This window comes from Lithobates pipiens, unplaced genomic scaffold (assembly GCF_037356315.1).
Source record: "Lithobates pipiens isolate NorthernLeopardFrog02 unplaced genomic scaffold, aLitPip1_a1.2 Scaffold_13, whole genome shotgun sequence".
Lineage (NCBI taxonomy): Eukaryota > Metazoa > Chordata > Amphibia > Anura > Ranidae > Lithobates > Lithobates pipiens.
Genome location: NW_027507718.1, coordinates 177,123,053 through 177,144,693, shown reverse-complemented (window position 1 = coordinate 177,144,693; position 21,641 = coordinate 177,123,053). Strand labels below are relative to the sequence as shown.

Sequence of the window (21,641 nt, the reverse complement as noted above, 5' to 3'; positions counted from 1 at the left end):
AGCTTTTGGAACAGATTTTTCCACATGTTGTGAAGGGTCACAGAGGTCGTGGTCCCACAGGTCCCTGAAATAGTGCTCCTTAACCAAGAGGTGGAGAAAATACCCCAAAATACACAAACATTGATCTTCTACATGCTCCTCGGAGCCAAAATAACCATAGACAGGAAATGGAAAAGGCATTCTGTGCCAATTTCTGCAGTAAAACATAAGATCTCCTGGATCATGGCTCAGGAGAAGATTGGCGGCTATAAGGCCCCTATACCTGAATTCTAGGTGTCCTTCCCCCCACTTCTCTTACATTTACTTCCTTACTCTTCTTCTCTCTCTTTCCTATTGGAGACAACCCGTCTCTCCCTGGCATGTCTCTTTTTTGGTTGACCTTTGCTGGTGATCGTTGAATTGCTTTAAAAGTCATAATGATCCATGCTTAGGCGTAGGGCACTTAAATTCTGACCTGGGATACCCTGGGCACCAGAGTGTACTGTCACTCTGATCACCGGAGTACCAGGTCCCCGGGACTCTGCCTGACCCTGTTTAGGAGAAGACGGGGTTGGAGGCATACAGCATAGATGCCCCAATATAGCCTCTCCTCTAACAGATTATTCACACAGAACTCAGGCTAGCACCTTCTCTTTGCCAGATGTTCCTCTGGCTGATTGGCTGACGAGAGATACAACTGGCTCACGTTATGGTGCAGCGAAAAAAACTGCTTGATAGTGATCCACCTGACCTACACAACACAGCAGTCACAGTAGCTGGGTTTGGCCACACTGGTCTACCCAGCCAGTTCCTTATAATTTCCGGAGCAGATGCGCAGGGCCATTCTATCCACAGTGAGCTCCCCTTGGAGTGGCGGAATTGGCTACTGGGGTCAGTCAGCATCCAAGTCTATCTCGTTATACCTCTTTGGCCAGGAGACCAGTATTGGCATCCTACAGCTCTTGAACAAAATGTCTGAGTGCGCTAGGCCTCTCACTCTCTTGTACATTCAGAGATTGGAAGCTCTTTAATTTGGGTGGATATAGGTCTATGTTATCAGTTAGATTAAGACAGTTGTTTGATGCATATATACGTTCCTGTCTTGTACTTCTACCTAATCATTTTAACAAATTTTGAGCTTAACATGTATTTTTGTATTCTGTAAAACAATAAAAATATTGTAAAGAAAAATCCTTCAAGGAGGGAGCCAAACCTCCTAGAGGATTAAACAGCTAGGCATTCCAGAGGATAGAATACTGAACATCAGTGGGAATAATCCTATTCTCTTTAATGGGATTAGACATTATGTATCTTTGATGTTTAATTTGTGAAAATACTTATGCACATCCATATAGGTTTGAAATGTATTCAACTTACTAGGGAGGGCAAACTTCAGACTTTTATCTAAAATCTTTTTTTCAGCGTCTGTCAGTATCTTTTTGCTGAGATTAAATATTCTATCTCTTACACTCTTTTCCTTTTCAACTTGTATTCTCCTCCCCCCTCTAGTCCCTCTCATTGTTCTTCCAGTCTTTTTATTCCCTAATTGGGCTGGGGAAAATCCCAATTACGGGGTCCTCCCTGTTTATTTCCCAATGTCTGAGCATAATTTTTAACCTGAACAGCAGATTTTCCCTCTATATGAATCATGGATGTCATGCTGATAATCCTCCCAAGATCCACATTGGTTAGGATCATCTTGCCAATTGTCATGGTGCCCATATTCATCCCAAGGGGCTCCCCTATCCTGTAGGGGGTAGAAACTATTTTAAGTGGCCACATTATAACTACAGTATAATCTGGTCCATTACCCTTCCTCAGGGGTTGGTGCTGGGATTATTGATAACCTATATATCCTATATGGAGGACCATTATTATAACTGCCTCCTCCCCTTCCTTGTTTCCTAAAGGAAGATCTAAACAGGGAGTCTCTTCTAGTACTCCTTGAATGTTGTTGTGGGTAAGTTTCCACTGTCTTCCATGCTAAATGTATAAACATCATGGCTAATTAGGTTGTAATATTGACCCTCACTCTGAGTTGTATTACATTGTTTAGGTAGTTCATCCTCATGTTTTGTCAAATGTAAAGTCCCTTAGCACTAGTTTTGATCATTCATATTGAATTTGTCCACGAGAGGGCTCTTTAATAAACTTAAAGTAGAGGGCCACCCTACAATAAAAAATTGCATTCATTTTCTTAAAAAAATAAAATAAATAAATAAATAAAAATACATTTTTAACTTACCTGAAACCGCTGTTGCTAGGCAGTCTTCCTAATCTGCCTCTTCCTATTCCGCAACGCTGCCTCCTCTTCGGCGAGCAGCCCTGTTGCCTTCTGGGACATGTGTGTGTCCCAGAAAACAACAAGGCCAGTCACAAAGGGCAGCGCGATTTGCGCAAACGCGCAGTAGGAAAAGGGCAGTGAAGCCGCAAGCCTCCACTACCTGTTTCCCTACGTTAAGATGGAGGCGCCGGGAGCCGATCCGATGGACAGATCAGCCTCGGGCGGCCGACATCGCGGGATCGCTGGACAGGTAAGTGTCCTTATTAAAAGTCATTGTGTTTTCTTATTCCAGGAAATGCGGGCGTTTGCTCTTTTGCTAGCTGATGAGGAGTTTTTACAAAGCGCTATTGTTATCTTCAATCTTATATTTGAATACATTTGTTAAAGTGGTTTTACACTATGTGGAGCATGTTTTTCTATGTCTTTGGGAATGATTTTGTGAGAATGATACTGAGATGACCATCACTGTCTAAAACGTTCTGTGAAGACCCTAACCATTTATATGGCCACATGCTCTATTGACCTTTCTTTATTTAGAAGGTCCTGGTAAGCTAGAACAATTAATCATGCAGGAAACAAAACAATTGTTAATTTTCCTTTTCAAGTCAAATGCTTAGTCTCCTTTTAGGATCTTCCAAAAATTCTGTGCTCATGGGATTAAACTATATTGAAACAGCTTTGTACAATTAATGACACAACCTTATGGCGATCACATGGCAGTATAACCCTCTCAGATATTTATCAGGACTGAACAAAGTACCCTTTTAGAAGAGAAATATATGTTGACCATGAAAAGCCCACCTCTAACTACCCACTAATAGGAGATTCATTTCCAATCTTTCCCATTTGTTACACACTAGCTCTTAACTTCAGTCAAATCCCTAACTTTACAATTAGTGTGTATGTAGAGACCCTGTCCCTGTCCTATGCTGTTTTGTTCCTAAGTAAATGTAGAGAGTGTTGTTCCTAGGCTGTAATCAGTCTGTGTGGTTATTTATCTTTTTGTAAGTTATTCAGGTCTTTCTCAAGCTCAGTGGGTTGAATCCTTTTATCTGTTACAGTGAAGGAGTCTCTAGTAATTAAAATGGGAAAGACAAGCATTGCGTTATGCATATGTATTTGAACCAACCAATCCCTGAGGTTCTGGTTCACAAGTATGGTTTGGGAGATAATACATATTTGGGGCACCTTTCCACAGGGTTCTCTCTATTCCTGGGCTATACCTGGCCAGTATGTGTATTTAGGGTGTATCTATTCTTGGGGCTTGCCGCAGGCTGGGGCTGTGCCATAGGTCTATGGACTTAAACCATCTATTGGAGAGAATATCTGGAAAAAGTTGTGCTTGGTAGAGACAAATTTTTTGCTGGAAAATTTCACAGAGAAGCTAGGTAGAAGATGTCTGGACATTGTAAGAAGACTTAATTGCCCACAGCTTACAGTATCTTTGCAATCAGAAGATCAAGGGACACATTGAATAGTGTGAGTTCCACTGCAGGGACTCAAGGAAAGGCTCTGCCTGTTTTTACATGGTCACAGTTCTGCCTGGCTGCTCTTGCAGGGCAGTAACTACCAAGAGGCTGTTCTGAAATGTGTAATATGTATATACTGTATATTGCTAAAACTTGTTTTTGGAACATGAAGTGGAAGTGGGAGATGCTTCCCATCACTTGCTGCCTAGATAGCCAGGGAAAATCCCCACAATGGGCAAACAGAGTAACCCTGATCAAGCCTGAAATGGCAGATGCCAAAACGTGTTTTGTTTTAGTTTTGGATAGAGTAGGATTTTGGGGATTTTCCCACTCTATATTTGCCATGGAGACCACTTTCCACTGTGACAGAAAGTGACTGGAAATCCAAAATGTTACAGTTGTCACTAAAAAAGTTAGTTAGGGGAGAAATCTCCCACTGACTCCAATTACAGCTGTGTAAAATTCCACTCACTTTGTTGTTGTCTCTATGGGACATCATATGAAAGGAACATTTTTCAACAGGACACAGAGAGATAAAAATAAACTGGCAGAGGTTTTATCCACTCCTTACTTTATCCAAAATGTAAAAACATAGTTTGATTACACATACAATGGGTGTATATAAAAAATCACCTTCTTTAAAATAATCACATTTTGTTGCTTTGCACCCTGAATTGAAGACAAACACAGTTTTTGTTTTATCCAGCTGTATTTACTCAGTTCCACTTATAACATCCAAGTGAAAGATTTAACACCAACATATCATAAAAAATAAAAACAAAAACAGAATTGCTGAGTTGGAAAAATTATCACGTCCTTGTGTCAGTATTTTGTTGAATCATCTTTTGCTTTAATTACAGCCTTTAGTCTGTTGGGATATGTCTCTACGAACTTTGCACATCTAGACTGAGCAATATTTGCCAACTCTTCTTTGCAGAACTGCTCAAGTTCAGTTAAATTTGATGGTGACCATTTGTGGACTGCAGTCTTTAAGCCATTCCACATATTTTCAATGGGGTTTAAGTCTGGGCTCTGACTAGGCCATGCAAGGACATCCAACTCTTCCGCCTTCAATCACTGTGTGGTCATTTTTGCTGTGTGCTTTTAGTCACTGTCATGTTGGAAGGTAAACCTTCTTCTCATTGATAACTTTCTGGCAGAGGTCAGTAGATTTTCCTTATGAATTTGACAGTATTTTGCCCCATCCATTTTACCTTCTATTCTAACAAGTGCTTGGGTCCCTGCTGCAGAGAAACACCCTCATAACAGGATATTACCGCCTCCATGCTTTACTGTAGGTGGATTGTAAGCTGTATTTCCGCCAGACATTTTGTTTGGTGTTGAAGCCAAAAAATTAAATTTTAGTCTCATCTGACCATAACACCTTTTTCCATGTGGCCTTAGAATCTTCAAGGTGTGTTTTGGTAAAGTTCAGTCGTAACTGCATGTGGTGTTTCTCGAGGAGTGTCTTTTTATCTTGCAACCCTGCCATAAAAGCCACATTTGTGCAGAATTTGGGATATTGTTGTCACATGCACACAATGACTACTATTTGTCATAAATATCTGCAACTGCTTCAGAGTTGCTGTAGGCCTCTTGATAGCCTCTCTGACCAGTTTCCTCCTGGCTCTTTCATCCAGTTTGGAGCAGTGTCCTGAGCTAGGGAGGATCTTTGTTGCACCAAATACCTTCCATTTCTTAAAACTAGACTTCACTGTGCTTCTAGGAATAGATAAAGCCTTTGTAATTTTTTTTGTATCTATTTCTTGACTTTATCCTGGAGATCTTTTGACAGTGCCTTGCCACCCATAGTTGATTGTTTGCTTCAGTTGCACTACCAGGGACTGAAATGCTCCAGGAAAGCTCTTTTCACGCTGAGCTAATCAAAATGACCACAGGTGATCACAGTTGAAGGTCAAATGGCTTTGTGTACCATTAAGAATGGGATTAGCTACACCCCGTTGAGTTAACAAGTCATTTTTAGGAGGGGGGTGATCCTTTTTCCAACTCAGTGATTCTGCTTTTGTTTTTCTGACATGTTGGTGTTATATCTTTCACTTGGATGTTATAAGTTGCACTGAGTAAATTTGGCTGGACAAAACAAAAAATGTATCTGTCTTCATTTCAGCCTACAAAGCAACAAAATGTGAATATTTTAAAAGGAAGGGGGGGGGGGAGACTTCTATATAGGCAGTGTATTGTATACTTAATACCTTATCCTAACCACTATACCTCAACCTACATCCTAAGGCCAGCCGATCTCTATCACTAATGATAATTCCTAGCCAAATTATGCTAATAGCAGTGCTCAAAAATGGATGTGCCTAAACAAAAGAAAGCAATACTATCTCAGTAATAAAAATGAAAGCACTGACATACAATGGAACAAATAATCTGTGCCAAAAAATTGGTGCCAAATTGTCTGTGTTAAGTGCAATAATCAATTCTGTGGCTGAAGCATTGTTTTTCTCCAGCCTTGGGCTTGAAAGTGATAATAATGATGCACAGAAGGACTAAACCAATGAAAGTGCTTTGTTATGCAACCTCAAAATAAAATCACTTGCCTTCATGACAATTCAATTAAAAATACATTCAACTAAAAATGCTTCTATTCAACATACCTGATATAATGAAACCAGATGCCTTCATATGTTTAGCCACAATTTATATGCAATACTTTTCATTGCCTGAGTTTCTCATAACATGCAAAAATAAAACCAACAAGACTGTTCCTGTCAGTAGTTAAAGCAGAGCTCAACCAATTACAGCAATATTTTCTCTTTTTGTCCCCCCCCCCCTTTACAAAATGGGAAAAGTTTCACTATTTCCTGGATAGTGTAATGCCTTTTGTGCTGCAAGGAAGCACTTCCTACCTTCTGGTCTAGGTCAGGCCCCCCTTCTTGTTCATATGCGCAGTGGGTGTGGCAGACATCTACTTTGCATATGTGCACACATGGGAGAATTTCGGTGTAACGTTAGATTTTTAAAGATGGCAGCGAGGAGAAGAAGAGTGGGGGAAGGGGACTGATACAAAGGTACGATTTTGATTTAAGCTGTAATTTTGATTATCTCAAATGAGAGAAATTTATTATTTATTATGAATGCACAGCTTTTTTGAAGATTAATAATGAAGGTTTTGATCACTTTATGGCAACAGCTGCATAAAGTCACTATACTTTAGTTATGGCTATACAGGACTCGCCATGTACTCTACTAAAATTTATCTTCATAACAAAATAGCTTAAGCAGTCCACAATCCCCAATAGGTAACAACAAACTTTAAAAATCTTTCACTTCTGCAGCTGTCATGCCTGAAGTTCATTTGTGCCCCCTCTGAAGGCTACCAGATACACTCCCATTAGTCATGGACCTCTATCCAGTCCTCTTGTTTGGAAAAGCCTTTGGATGCTTCCACCACCAGCACAGCAAGGAACGTCCTAATTCGGAGCCCAAGCATGTGCAGTATGTTCTCTTCCCTGTTATAGCTGCTGAGCTTATGCATGGTGCTTTGAACTAGGACTTGACGATTTTGAAACATTATGTTTATTGTTAACTACTGGGGCTTTGTAGACTGCATAGACTATTTTGTCACTATTTACAAAGGTGAAACTCTAAACTGAAAAAAAAAATATCTTATGTCCATAACCAATTAAACTGTTCCTAAAATTAAAAAGTAAAGCAATCTACTGCAGAAAATGTCAATGTTTACACTGCTTACCTGACTGTGTGGACCCATCATGGGATTGTTCGGGTTGTGTGGAGGTGGTTGTGCATGAGGTGATGGCTGCGAACCAGGAGGCCCCTAAAAAAATAAAAATAACTGTCAGAAAATACATGCAGCACACTTAATAGCGATACTTCCATTTTTGGTGAATGCTGTGTTGAAACATCTAACGATTTCTTATATTTTTTTGAGGATTCCAGTGATGAGATGTTTGTGCTTGAGGTACCTGGTCTTCAGATTTTCCACAGCCCTTATAAAGGTGGTCCTATTCTCCTTGTTGGATTTTTGTTCAATTTCTAAATATTAGCAATGCAACAGGAGGAATGAGGACATCCTTGTTATATTAAATGGAGAGACTCCAAGAAGGATGGGAACAGAATGAGGAACTATGGTTGGGGATTGTGCTGTTGGACTACCCAAAAGATATAACAAGTCAGTGGGTGTTTCAACCCATCAGCTTCCCCTATACCTGGAATTTCACTTTTGGGTACACTGATCCCTTTTTTCAAGACAAAATTTAAAAACAAATTCTACAAATGTTTTAACCAAGTATAGTATATAATAACTCAAAATAATCCAATAATAATTTTTCAACTATTGCAAACATTATATTACCAATACAAATACACGACTGTATTATTGATAATGAGTTCAAAAAGTAACCTTTATTAGCTAGCATAAGTTATTAAAGATGCAAGCTATCTAGATGCCCATTCTGAAAATGGTTCTAAGTTTCAAGGAGGGGCAAAGAAATATAAATATTTAAACATTAGAACTATATTTTCTTGACAAGTTTGAACGGTACAGGTCTATTTCAAAGGGTTAGGCTTTAGACATAAAGATCAGTTTAGAAATTTTATTGGGGCAATTGGTTGAGAGAGAAAAAGTCCAAGCACAATTATCACCTTAAATGAGAATCCTTCTGAAATGTCCACATACCAGAGAAGCAATGAAGTACAACCATTAATGGTGATATACACTAACTTTCTTGACACACTTAAATAAGAATGGTTATTAAAAAAAGTTCAAGCAAACTTGTAATTTCAGTCAGAGTGAGAGTCCTTTTAAAACGTCCAGATATCCTATTTACAATAACCTACAATATAATTTTTTGGGCTGAAAACTTCACAGGTTAGCCACCAGAAATAAGGAACACCTACAATGCAGTGCATAACCTTAGTCAGATAAGTTATAAAAGTCAATCATTTCAAGTAATGTATAAAACAGTCACCTTCTCTTAAAGTGTTAATTGTCAAAGTGTTAGTTTTTGTTGAAGAGAGCTGACAGACTATCTCTGTGTATAGTGTGTTTTTTTTTCTTTTCTTTTCTTAATTTTGGCTTTGGTACATGTCCCCCATGACTGTGTCCAGCACCGATGGACTTTGTCTGACAATTGTGTCATTATTAGCCTTACAAATAGTAAGAATTAAATAACAAGATTCTCCCCCACCTAGACTTCAATTGGATTTGCTGCTAAGTTAGGGAAATACGAGCAAGATTGTCGAAAACCAGGCAGATCCACTCATCCCTATTGAAGATTTATTTCAGTAAATATCTTCACTTAGTCGACAATGATCCCTAAGAACCCCGAGATGTTGAGGAATTACAATCTCATTATGGAAGCTAGTCAAACACTGGGACGCTACCAACAGTTAAATCCTGACATACCTAACTATGAAATAATAACATATTTTAGGTGAATGGTATGATAACACATTTCAGTATATTGATGCACTAATTTTTGTGTAGATAAAAAGTAATTTCTGGATTCTGTAGAGCAGTATTTTTATGATTACCCTAAAAATCCTTGTAAATGGCACAAACAGCGAAATACATCACTGTGAACTATATTACTTGGCAAAGGATTTTTTTAAAGTTCACCCTTTTAAAAAATAAAAATGCACATGATTTTGCAGGTAAAAACAAATGCCAGGCTCATGCAGACACTCAATTTAGCTGTCTGCCTGTACCTTCCATATGGGCAGACAATTACTGAATTGCAGGATAAGTTCATTGAAAACTACAAGCTGTTTGCCATGGTCGCAGATGTGAGTGAATGAATGACAGATCTCTGTGAATGAATAATGCTGCTGTGTGGGTGGAGCCCCGCATTAAAGGCTCTGTTTTTAAATTGTGGCAGCAGGTGCGGGGAGATGATCTCCAACCCGCTGTCACAATGGGGGATTGAGGGGGTTCGGGGACTGGAGCACAGTAACATATTACACCTATATATGGGTGTAACATGTAGCATATTACAAAAGGTGAACCTAACCTTTAATTATTTTCAGTCATTTCAGGGCTCATATTTGCAGTTTCCAGAGTCAGATCCTGATGGAGTGTGCAACACTTTTCCTATATAAATGCACTTAGGAAACAGTGATTTGACTTTTCTGGAAAGCTGTCTGATATATCAAAAAGGTTATTTTGGTTATCATTGTGCCATACTGTTTGTTGTCAGTACTGACTTTTAGTTTGAGTCCAGTGGAGCAGGATTATCCAGCAGGTTATGGCAGTGGGTCATAAATTAAAGATTTCATCTTTAATACTCCATTGAAGTATTGAAGCAGATATATCAATGATAATACGATGTTATTGAAATCTGTATATATGTATTATACGTGTAATAATATTTCCTCCTCCCCGATACCCTCCCCATGACTTTACCCTTACGATCAATAGCACAACCACTGGTCCCTCCACACATGCCAGGGTGCTGGGTGTAATCCTTGACTCCGACCTCTCCTTCAGCCCCCATATCCAATCACTGGCTACATCTTGCTGCCTTAGCCTCCGCAACATTTCCAGAAATCGGCCCTTCCTAACAACACCACAAAACAACTCAATCACTCCTTGGTTATTCCCCACCTTGACTACTGCATCTCTCTCCTCACCAGCCTACATTTACACAGGCTATTATGAATGCTGCTGCTAAAATCATACATCTCACTAACCGATCTGTGAATGCTGCTACTCTTTGTCAATCCCTTGGCTTTCACTACCCCACCATATAAAATTCGAAATACTTTTTTTTGTTCAACCCGCTGGTCAAACAAAAAAAACGGACTAATATATAGTATAGGCTGACTTATTCGACTTTGCCACCATGCCCCCCTTGTCAAGCCCCTCTTTGTTGATTGACAGTGGCTCTGAGCAGGAGCAATGCTGTAAAGCTGTCCCTGTTGTGTGAGACGTTACTCTTAGTTCTCCCATAAAGAGGAGTGTATTTCTTCCATGGTTGAGAAACAGGATTATTTATTCTATGAATGTAGGACTCACTGATATGGGGTACTTTGATGCTTAAGCACCATATGGCCGTATGGTGTGAGAAAAATCCCCATATTTTTGCTTTTTTTGCTTAATATGTTCACGTGTTTTAAATAGCCTTGCAGGATTTAAATGTAATTTTTGTATGTGTGTGTTGTAATCTTCTGTTCTGTTTGTATGGACTTATAGCTGCACCATCTTTAATGTAATGCATTTTTAGGGTGTGCCCCCTAAGTCTTTTGTATGGGTCCTGACCAGATCCCTTGGGCTGGAGCACTCCATCCCCCCACCATTATCCTTAATTAGTATCCACCTGTGTTATAGAAGGAGTCCTCTTAGTTGTGCCATAAAGAGGAGTGCATTTCTCCCATGGTTGAGAAGCAGGATCATTCATTCTATGGCTAGTGCAGGATCCACTGATAATGGGGTACTTGTGATGTAGTAGCGGGCTTAAGCAATATGTGGCCTTATAGTGGGAACAAATCCCCATATTTTTGTTTATTTGCTGAACATGTTCAGGTGTTTTCTGTAATCTTCTGTTCTATCATTTGTATTTGCACCTACTGAGAGTTGAGATGCGTCCCGCAATGGGGATGTGAGGGACAGATGTGACTGCAGATTAAAACTTAAAAAATGTATAAGACCTTTTTTGTTAAAATGAAGTTTGTTTTAACTATAGACATTTATTTTCAGTAGTTAAAGCCAGCTATACATCAAAATTTGGCTGGTTCAGCAGAGACCGGCCAAGTTTCGAACGATGTAAGGGCAGGCTGGTTTGTATACAAGTAGACCGTTTGACCTGTTGGGTTTTTCCCAAATGACCAGTGCCTCCAGCAGCACTGATCATTGCATCCTGATAGAATGGAAGGCTTCCCGCTGTCAGAATACAATACCACAGCAGGTAGGATTTCCAAATCCACATCAAGTATGTGGATGAGGGAATAAAGCCATTTTCTTTCATTCAATCTGCTGGTTGAATAAAAAAAAATGCATAATGTATGGGCTGCCTTAGTGTAGAATTTTTGTATGTGTCCTCTAAAACACTTTAAACTATGCAATGTACACATGATCAGGGTGACCTGAAACATCCTGCTTTTGCATAGAAGCACTGTTTTAATAAACATTTAGCAAGCACTAACAACATTTACTAAACTGATTTTCTCAATTTAGATAAGTTGATCAAATCTCCATTCACTTGGTGTTTTAAAGCAGATCAAAACCCAATCACTCAAATCTTATATAGGCTTTAACATTTCAACATCATTCTTAAGTTGTTTTAATATTTAACCCTGCACAGCTTTTTATTAAAATAATACTTGGTGATCCTGCTATGAAGGTCCTTATTTAGGTATTTCCTGTTATGGGGTGACTACTGTCTCCAATTGTGCTATTGTTTTGTCACCCTGTCACACATGACAAGAAGCTGTGCCAACATGCATTGCTGAGGCATGGTCCTCCATAGTTACTTTCAGGAAACTGGTCCTGAGGTTTGATGTGTAGTTGATGCTGGAACAAGTGCATGTAGACAGGAAGTTGCTCAAAGAAGCTGGAGGAGATAAGCAGCACTGAGATACAAAAAAAGGATGAAAAAAGAAAAAAAAAACAGTACTTTAAGAATAAACAAACATGGAACTTGTTTGATACACAGTGCTTAAGCAAACATAATGTTGCTGAGTAAAACTGGCCATACATGGATGGAAAATCGTCAGGTTCAACAGGGACAGGGCAGACTGATTATACAGGAATCAATCTACCAATTGACATCTGTATAATCAGCCTTTTGGATTTACCCTGTTTGATTAGCACTGTAGGATATACACCGCTGGCAGCACTGATCAGTGTATTCTGACAGCAGGGATGTCTCCTTGCCATCAGAATACAATACCTTTGTGGGAGGATGGGGAAATCAAGTTTTTTTTTTTTTTTCATTCAACTTACTGGTTGAACTAAAACAATACTAATCTATGAGATTCTTTAGGGTTTAGACCACTTAAATCAAATACTTACAGGTTACCTTGAATTCACCTATGTACATATATTTAAACAGAAGAGTTAATTTAGGAACGGTAATAATTTTAATTCAGTGCAACAATTTAGTTGATTTCATTAGAGGAAGCTTGTCCTAAAACAAGTCTGGAGGCTGCCATTGCTGACCTCCTGTAAGTGTAATTTGCTTGGCTGAAAAACCTTGTAGGTTTTTGAACCAGAACAAATACACAAATCAGGAATTCTGACATCACTTGCTGCATGTTTGTTCTTGGTCTTTGACTCAATGTATCAAGACTACTTGGTCAGCATGACAAACAGGCAGCTAGCATTTTCAAAAAAAGATCAGCAACAGCAGCATCTGTATTTTCAAGCTTCCTTTATGATACTGTCTGGTGTTTTTAACCCTGGGGAGGACCACAACAAACAGAGCTCATTTACATAAATGGCAGGCTCAACTGTCCCTTTGAAATTTGTGATCTGTGGTGGATCTCTTTTTTAGGGGCGCTTTAGAACTGGTGTACAGGCATTCAGAAGGGGATACTGCCTTCTCCCGAATACCATGCTGCAACTGCCATAGCTATGTTTGGCACACAGTTGTGGTGTGGTCCCAATTATTTCATTTGGCAAGTTTGACAGGTAGCGCCACCTGTCAAATATGACATGCTGAGTTAAAATGACCATATGAGCAGGGTAATCAGACCCAAGTGGCCACCATGTCTGCTTGTAAGTACACGTTTGGGAGATGGGAAAAACACAGATTAAACACAAAGCTTAGCCATTAGATAGTCCTACATGGATAGAAATTTGGCAGGTTCAGCAGGGACCAGCCAAATCTTGATCCATGTGTGGTTGCTGTGATTAAACAGAAATCAATCTACTGTTTGCCTTCTGTTTAACCACTAAAACCCACTCGATCATCATCGCAAGTAATAGGCTGGAGTGCTGATCTCTGCATTCTGACAGCAGGGGAGTCTCGTCACTGTCAAAATACAATAGCGCAGAGGCGAGAATTCCCCCATACGCCTCAAATTTGTGGATGAGGGAATGGGGTCATATGTTTTTGTCCAAAATGTTGGTTGAACGAAATAAAAAATAACCCATGGATGAAGAGATCAATAAGCCTGCATTTTAGCAATCAAACAGTAAAAGTAATGTGTATGGTTACACTATGTTTTAACTCTATATAAATGCAAAATATACAAAAATATTTAAGCTATAATTACTGATGAATAATAATGCAACACATAATCCCAGCCTGCTAAATTCTACTACTATTTTTCAGAGAAGAGATCTCCTACCATGGCCCAAACTTATCCTGTTCAGAAAGCAAAAAAACAAAAAACGTAATACCCTTCTTCATCAGCCACACAAATAGAATAGTTTTCATGTAGCTGAATGTTTTCATTTAACTTCTGCTGTGTTATAAACCTCTTCACTACCCAAGGTACTCCAGTTTATTCCAAACACATGTGGTACAGAAGGGGTTACAGACAGAACATTTACTTTGATATTTAATAATGCTTCTTCCTGCTGCCTTGCAATTAACGTCCAGGGCTAATAAGAGACATATGGCAGTCACTGGTTTGAGTCTGTGAGCCCAGTCCCACTAGTTACCAGCCTAGCCAATCGCATCTAGGCAAAAGGAAAGGGGATAAATGAAGCAATTAATAAAATCATTTTCTCTCCAGCTAAGGAGATAAATGGTTGGCATGGTCACAATGGTCTTCACAAAGCAGTTTTCTGAAATTCAGCAATAGATGGCACTGTAGCCTTTCTCAAAGCCAAAACACTCGCTAGAAAAATGTTACCTACAGACTGCAACAAGTTTGTAGAAATTTTCTACAGATTCTTTTACTCATTCAAGCCACAAAACACCATAAAATAAAGCATGCAAGGGTTTATCCAACAGCCCAACATGTAGAAGCACTCTAACCCACCAGATCTGAGCTTGGCTGGTGTACTATATTTATAGGAAATGCCTTGACTCCTTCAGTTTTAACAATCCCTACATAAAAATACATAGTAGATCGGATTAGATTATGCAGAAGAACTGTAGATTTTCCAAAAGGAAAATGTCATTTATTTAATGTTTCTAGACATTTTAGTCAACAAGCAGCTTTTGAAGATGCTATTGTCCTACATTGAACATATTGTGTACTGATCTCTAACATGAAATTTGTATAATACTGTTGTGTATTTTATTTTTATTTCAGCCTTTAGAGAATTAGTTCAATCAAATCTTTTGGTATTGAGGTTTTGGTAACATGCTAGTTTATTTACTACACATGGGAACAGAAAGAACAGATGAAAGTCATTGGAAGCTGCTGGCGAAACGCAAGGTGCTATTGATTGCACTTTATTGATGGTAGGTCAGTCCTATTTAGAGAGGCTTCTAGCACACCTAGATATCCTCATGTGTGTTATGACAATAAAATAAGCATTTTGCTTGCTTTGAATAGGCAAAGCAACACAAAACACTCTTTTGAAAGTCTTTGGCTATATACATACTATCTGCAAATCTATTCATGTGTATCAACGAGAACATTTCCTGTATAGTGCTATGCTTTAAACTGAAATAATATTACTGCCTTGAATTAGGTTTACTGCACTGAACAACTCCAACAGGCGTTGTGCCTCAAAAAAAGTATAAATAAAAGCACATTTAGAAAGCCAGCTTTCATTAAAATTGCCTTCACAGTCTGATTTTTAATTAAATAGTAAAGATGAGAATTTTCAGGATGCACCGAATACAAATGGACAACTGGATGGTATTCTCACAGTATTCACTAAGTGCCACAATGTACTGAGATAGATGCTCACTCGTCATATTGTACATACCACAAATTCACTACAAAATTCAATATTCTAAGAGTTGTACTGTACAGTAATAGCACATCAGAAATCATGCTATATATCATATAATTGTATTTTATGTTTTTGGGTCTTTTTAACTGCTGTTATTTTATATTTACATGTATAATTTATTTATGACATGAACTGAAAACTGAAACAAGTACAGCATTTGCAGAAGTGCAGAATTTGACCATGGTAATTGTGAACAAGACATTCTATACTGCTGCTCAATATAAGCTCCAATTAAAAATACCCACTTATTCACTACATTATTTCTTCCTATAGTAGAACATATGGGTGTTTGGAGCTGCTCTTCTACTCATTCATTAGTGCACTGTATTTGAAAAAAAAAAAAAAAAGCATAAAAACAGCATTTTTTTGGGGATGTTCAGCATATATTGAAAACCAGGCCTGCCCTGTACATACTAACCATTACATTAGTGTACACTTGATATATGGGTTAAGGAATCTCTGTGTGTACATTTACACGCACACAGTCATGAGATCCTGAAATGCAAGTGACCATAGCAAATTTTACCTGCCCTTGTTGATTTCCCTTTAGTAAATCTGGCCCACTGGGGTTTACTAAAGGCAAATAGGCTGTTCATTTTGCAAGGGAATTTTCTCATAGCTTAGTGAATGTGGTGAAAATGTACCTTGTAGATAATATCCAACCACATGCAAAAAAAAAAAAAAAAAAAAAAAAAAAAACAGTTTTTCTGCTTTCACATGATTGATGCTCATGATTAAAGTCAGTAGAACTTCAAGAACATTCACTAAGCTCTGGGGAAAATTCCCTTGCAAAGTGAACAACCCCATTATCTCAAGCTTCAAAGTAGGAGTGGTTTTTGGAAAGAAAAGTGATTTCTTAACATAATCACACAAAAAAATATCTGAAAAGAGAATGAATACTTTTGTTAAGTTGTTTTGTTATTTGTACGCAAAATTCAGTTTTCATAAGTTTGATGATGTCAACCTTTTTGGTCCCCTCCTATGTCCTTGTCACTCTATCGTCTCTAACAGCCATGTTGGCTTACTTTGGCAACATAGCATCCAGTGGCAGCCTGTCCCCCTAATCCATACGCCCAGCTCCTAATCTCCATGCAGGACACTGGACGCATGGATTCCAATGGGGTTTTTTTAAGCACAAGATTAGAGCCTGAGGCTCTATTTGGCTTAGAAATAGGGTGGATTCGGGGTGCAGAGAGCACCCTAAGGCCACCCAGTTGTGTGACAATAGTGAATTAATAGTGAATTAATATTCGCTATTGTCTTCCTGATTCTCCTCCTGGCCAATCAGGAAGCAGGTCCCGAGACCCGGTTGGCCAGGGAGTTTTAGTTGTTTTCCTATTTGAAGCCCCGGCTCTTCCCTCAGCAAGCTGGAGCAGCAGCCCTACCCTGGATCATAGTCACCTGCCTCCTTAGGCAAGGCTGCCTTCCCGTCCGCCTCCCATGGGGGGGAGGGGGGTTGGCGGCAGCGGTGCGAGTTGGGGGAGTAGTTGTGGCGGTGGGTGGCGGCAGCGGTGCGAGTGAGGGGGGATTTGTTTGCACCCCCCCAAAATATTCAGGGGACAAGCCACTACTAATAGCATCATGTTTGATACTACATATCTGCTGCCGCGGTTGATTGTAGCTGCTGCCAGCCAGTTTGAACTGCTGAACAAATGTCTGGTGATCGCTTTGCAAAGTGAATTTTCACCTCTATTGGCAAATGAGGTGAAGTGAAAATTATGTGTGTACGTAATAAACAAACAAAAAAAAAAACAGTAACTTTTCTTGCATATGATTGGATAATAATAAGCAGCACGACTTCACCTTATTCCTTTTCCATTTAGTAAATCAACCCCAGTGCCTGATGAAGCCTTTGAGAAGTTTGATCATTACAGGTGAGAGGGTGGAGAAAAAACCCACCCAGAAAATGAAAGGGCACCCATGTGAAATTAATTCAGTTGCTTCCTCTCTTCTTCACCTTAATAATGGTTCTAGCAGTAAACCATAGCGCAACATCACAAGCAGCAAAATGTATATTAAATACATTATATTGAAGGGGATATAATAAATATATCATACTCTCTTTGGCAATGCACAGCACCTAGTTCATTCCAAAAGCCAGGAATATGCTTTTGACAGGCTCTTGCTGCCTGTCAAGATGGCAGCTAAGCTAAGGTCCAATATGCAGCTGGGAAGTGTCAGAGAAAGGATTAATTTTTCTGTTTTTGATGTGGCGCCACAGCTCTTGGTAACACAGATATCAAGCAGAGTAGTCAAGGGGAAAGAAAGCACCTCAGTTTTATTAGACACGTGCTACACTCCCCTGTAAAATATCTGTTAAAGCCCCCAGTTTCATGTGCCCCTTTCTGCTCAGAATTCTTAACAGTAAAGTTTAACCTCCCTGGCGGTACGATTATTTCGGATTTTAGGTGCTAAAAGCGGTACCATTATTTTGCATGAAAATTTGGCGTTTTATATTGTAGTCCTGCAATTCTTAGGAATAACTCACTTAAATCTGTCCAAACCAGAGTCCAGCAGACATCCCGGGTATAATAAAGTTTGAAAAATGAAATCATAAATTATAATATAATAAATAATTATAAATAATTGTACCAAATAATAATATAACAATAATAAAAATTATTCAATAATGTAATCAAATCAAAAACACTGAAATTTGCTCAGTTGCAGAATTGTCACTGTCATTACTTTTCAGTATTTGATGACGGATCTCCCCACAAATCGCTATCGCTCAATTCTGCGAGTGATTCTAATTTATTATCGCTGTTTTCTAGCTGGTCTAAAATCATTTTTGATGTACAGTGACAGTTTTGGTTGCTATGGGCAATCTCCAGTTTCCAGGCATAAAGAACAGTTTTTATTATATAAAACTGCATGCAGGACACTGGGCAGACCACTAGGGACAACGGGGATGTGAAATATTTACATACAGCAATGTAATCTGTAAGATTACATTATACTGTATGTTTACTGTTTGTTTCACTTTTTGAATTTGGCGCCGATCTCCGTGCCCGTGCGTCGCAACGCTCGCAGGGCACGGAGATCGGTGATGTAATGCATCGAGCGAGACACGGCTCGCTCGTACAGCGGGGAGACAACGCTGGATCTGAGGGAGAAGGTAAGTAATCCTCCTCCTGGATCCAGCGATGCTGTCCCGAGTCTGACTCGGGGATACCGCTCTTGGTATAAAAAATCCACCCCGAGTCAGACTCGGGAATACCGTCAGGGGGGTTAAAGTAGCTGTTAAACGCACAGGCATACCCCGCTTTTAAGTACACAATGGGGCTTGTTTACTAAAGCTGGAAAGTGCAAAATCAGGTTCGCTTCTGCATAGAGACCAATTAGCTTCTAACCCCAGCTTGTTCCAATAAGCTTTGGTAATAAAACCTGGACGCTCATTGGTTTCTATGCAGAAGTGAGCCTGATTTTGCCCTTTCCAGGTTTAGTAAATAAACCTCATTGTGTACTTAAAAGTGGGGTATGCCTGTAACGTTTAAATTCATTTTAAAGTGGTTGTAAACCCTTCCATATATCCAGTGATGTGACTGACCTCAGGTGATACACAGATTAAATCTTTCTACATAAGTTGTACCTGTCTATCTGCAGCCCTTTCTTCTCTACATCTGTTTTAAAGTTTTGAATTTTAAAGCTTGTCTGAGAGTTCAGAAAAAGGGGGTAGAGAGCTGAAGTAACAATCTGCAGAGCTCAGTGAGGAGAGGTCTGACAGCTGATTGGAGAGAAGGGACACACCCCCCTTCCACGCAGCACACAGAAACAGAGCCGAGGATGTCAATCTGCTGTATCTCCCTCTCCTGTCACTTTTTTTTTCTTGGTGTCAGGAAAATTGATTCATGTTGATAGCAGAGGAATAAAGCAGCAGACAAAGTGACAATTAGTGATCTTACAACCACTTTAAACATTTTTATTTGCCACATTTTTTGTAGTTTGTCATTTAGATTTTTTCTTGCACCACTTTAAACTGGACACTGATTTATTACTGAAAAATGTATGCTATATTAAACTTTATTATGATAGTCTGCCAGTGAGCCAACACACAGTGAGAGAATACACTTATCTATATAGTATAGCAACAAAAAAACAGTACATTCCACGCTAAAGTATTGTCCGAAGCAAGTAGCCTGTTTTTGCTCAGTGGAGTAGACTGGTACTCTATGGCCCATAAGTTGATATCTGGTCTGAGGGCTCTCCCTCAACAACCTCTAAAATTTTTCAACATGACTCAACTACAGTCTCCATCCAAAACATTGGCTTCTTTTCTATGCTACCACTTCACAGGAAAGATTTGTAATTGCCATTGAATTTATAACACAATCACATGATTTGTCTGATTTCTACATAGTTGTACTCATTGAACATCTAAGATGTATGCACCACTACCAGCAAAGAAACAGAGGACTGGAAAACTACATACACAGTAACTGGTCAAGTAAGCATCACTTAGTATGATGAGGGTGATGAGCTATATTATATTATTATTATGAGCTGTATTATAGAAACATAGAAATATAGAAAAGCGATGGCAGAAAAAGACTGAGTAGTCCATCGAGTCTGACCATTTTTTGTTTTGTTTTGTTTTTTTCATTAGCTTTTTTGTCTGAGTATAGGTCTATATTTGCCCAGCGTGAATAGATAGACATATCAATTGGTTTTGGGACAACTATGTACACTCACTGTACATACTTCTTCAGCTTCCTCTTGCACAAACTTGTTTTAAAGTGGAAGTAAACCCTCCTATCGTTTTCAGCCAAGGAAGCTGCCATCCTGTCCTCTGTTTAATCTTCAACTGTCATGATGCTGCACATGTGATCAGTTATGACACCAGCCATTGGATGGTTTGACAGTTTGGTTGAGAGCACAGCCAATGTGAGCAAAGTTAGCATTTCCGGCATGCCGGGATTGTAACAGTTTTTTTAAACTATTAAATCAATGGGTTTACTTCCGCTTTAAGCTCATCCCTCCTCTCTCCACCAGCACATCATTTGCTGCAGACTGTTACTCCTAGTCACTTCCAGCACATCACATGGTTCCACATCACTTGGCACCCTCTCACTCCAGCTCTTCCACCCGACAACTCCTCACCAGCTAGGCTGACCCTGGGTATTTAAGGAGGCCTGCCCCCTGCCAATCCAAATTGGGGATTGAATATTGGTCAGGGCTCCTCAAACACACCATGTGGCTCCAGCTCCCCTCCCACCTCTCTTTCCAGAAAGCACCAAAAGCCTTTGGAAAGAAATTAGTGATCCTGATGACACCACCTGTGAGTCACCCAGCGCTACGCTGAACCACTCCCAGCCCAGAATGCAAACAAACAGGCCTAGCAACCATCCATGCCTGCTTAAATTTACCTATACTCTCTAGCACACTACTAGAGGGTGCTACATATTGTTGACTGGCTCACTACCTCTGCTGGAAGTTTATTCCAAGCATCAGCTACTCTTTCAGTAAAATAATACTTTTCTCCAGAGATCTTTCCTCCAGTTGGTTTGAGGTTATGTCCTGTTCTTGATTTTGGCTTCATATTGAAAAAAACTGCCCTCCTGAACCTTATTCACCCCCTTGATATATTTAGGTTTCAGTCTTGTCTCCCCTTTCCCTTCTTTCCTCCAGACTGTACATATTAAGTTCCTGAAGTTGCTCTTGATATGTTTTATCCCCCAGACCTTTCACCATTTTTGTACCTGTCTCTGGACTCATTCTATTTCATCAATGTCTTTCTGTAAGTGAGGTCTACAGAACTGGACACTTCACCAGTCCTCAAGATGGTGACATTAGAACAAAATTGTAGAAATCTATTCAGACAAAAGATCTGATTTCTAAATGTTTGTGCTCAACAATGTCAAAGATGTAAATACCATCTAAGAAATAGATGACTGGAAAACGATATATACAATAATTGTTCAGACAAGTGTCATTGTTTCATAATTATAGAAATCTATTCAAGCAAAATCCCTTTAGAGATGTGGAACGCGTAACCGAACCAGAACTTACAAATTTCTTAGATGTAGATGATGTGGATGTTCAAAGAAAACGGGCATACGCAAAAGAT

General features: G+C 39.3%; 1 protein-coding gene across 5 annotated transcripts in view; it reads right to left on the bottom strand.

The window, feature by feature from the left end:
• The window catches only part of SSBP4 (single stranded DNA binding protein 4), a 660,119-nt gene that overhangs the window by 46,166 nt on the left and 592,312 nt on the right, over window positions 1-21,641 (bottom strand). For all 5 annotated transcript variants that reach the window (XM_077475913.1, XM_077475915.1, XM_077475911.1 and 2 more), the window contains one exon: window positions 7,451-7,534. In XM_077475913.1, the coding sequence (XP_077332039.1) occupies window positions 7,451-7,534 (84 nt within the window). The remainder of the gene's footprint in view (window positions 1-7,450; window positions 7,535-21,641) is intronic.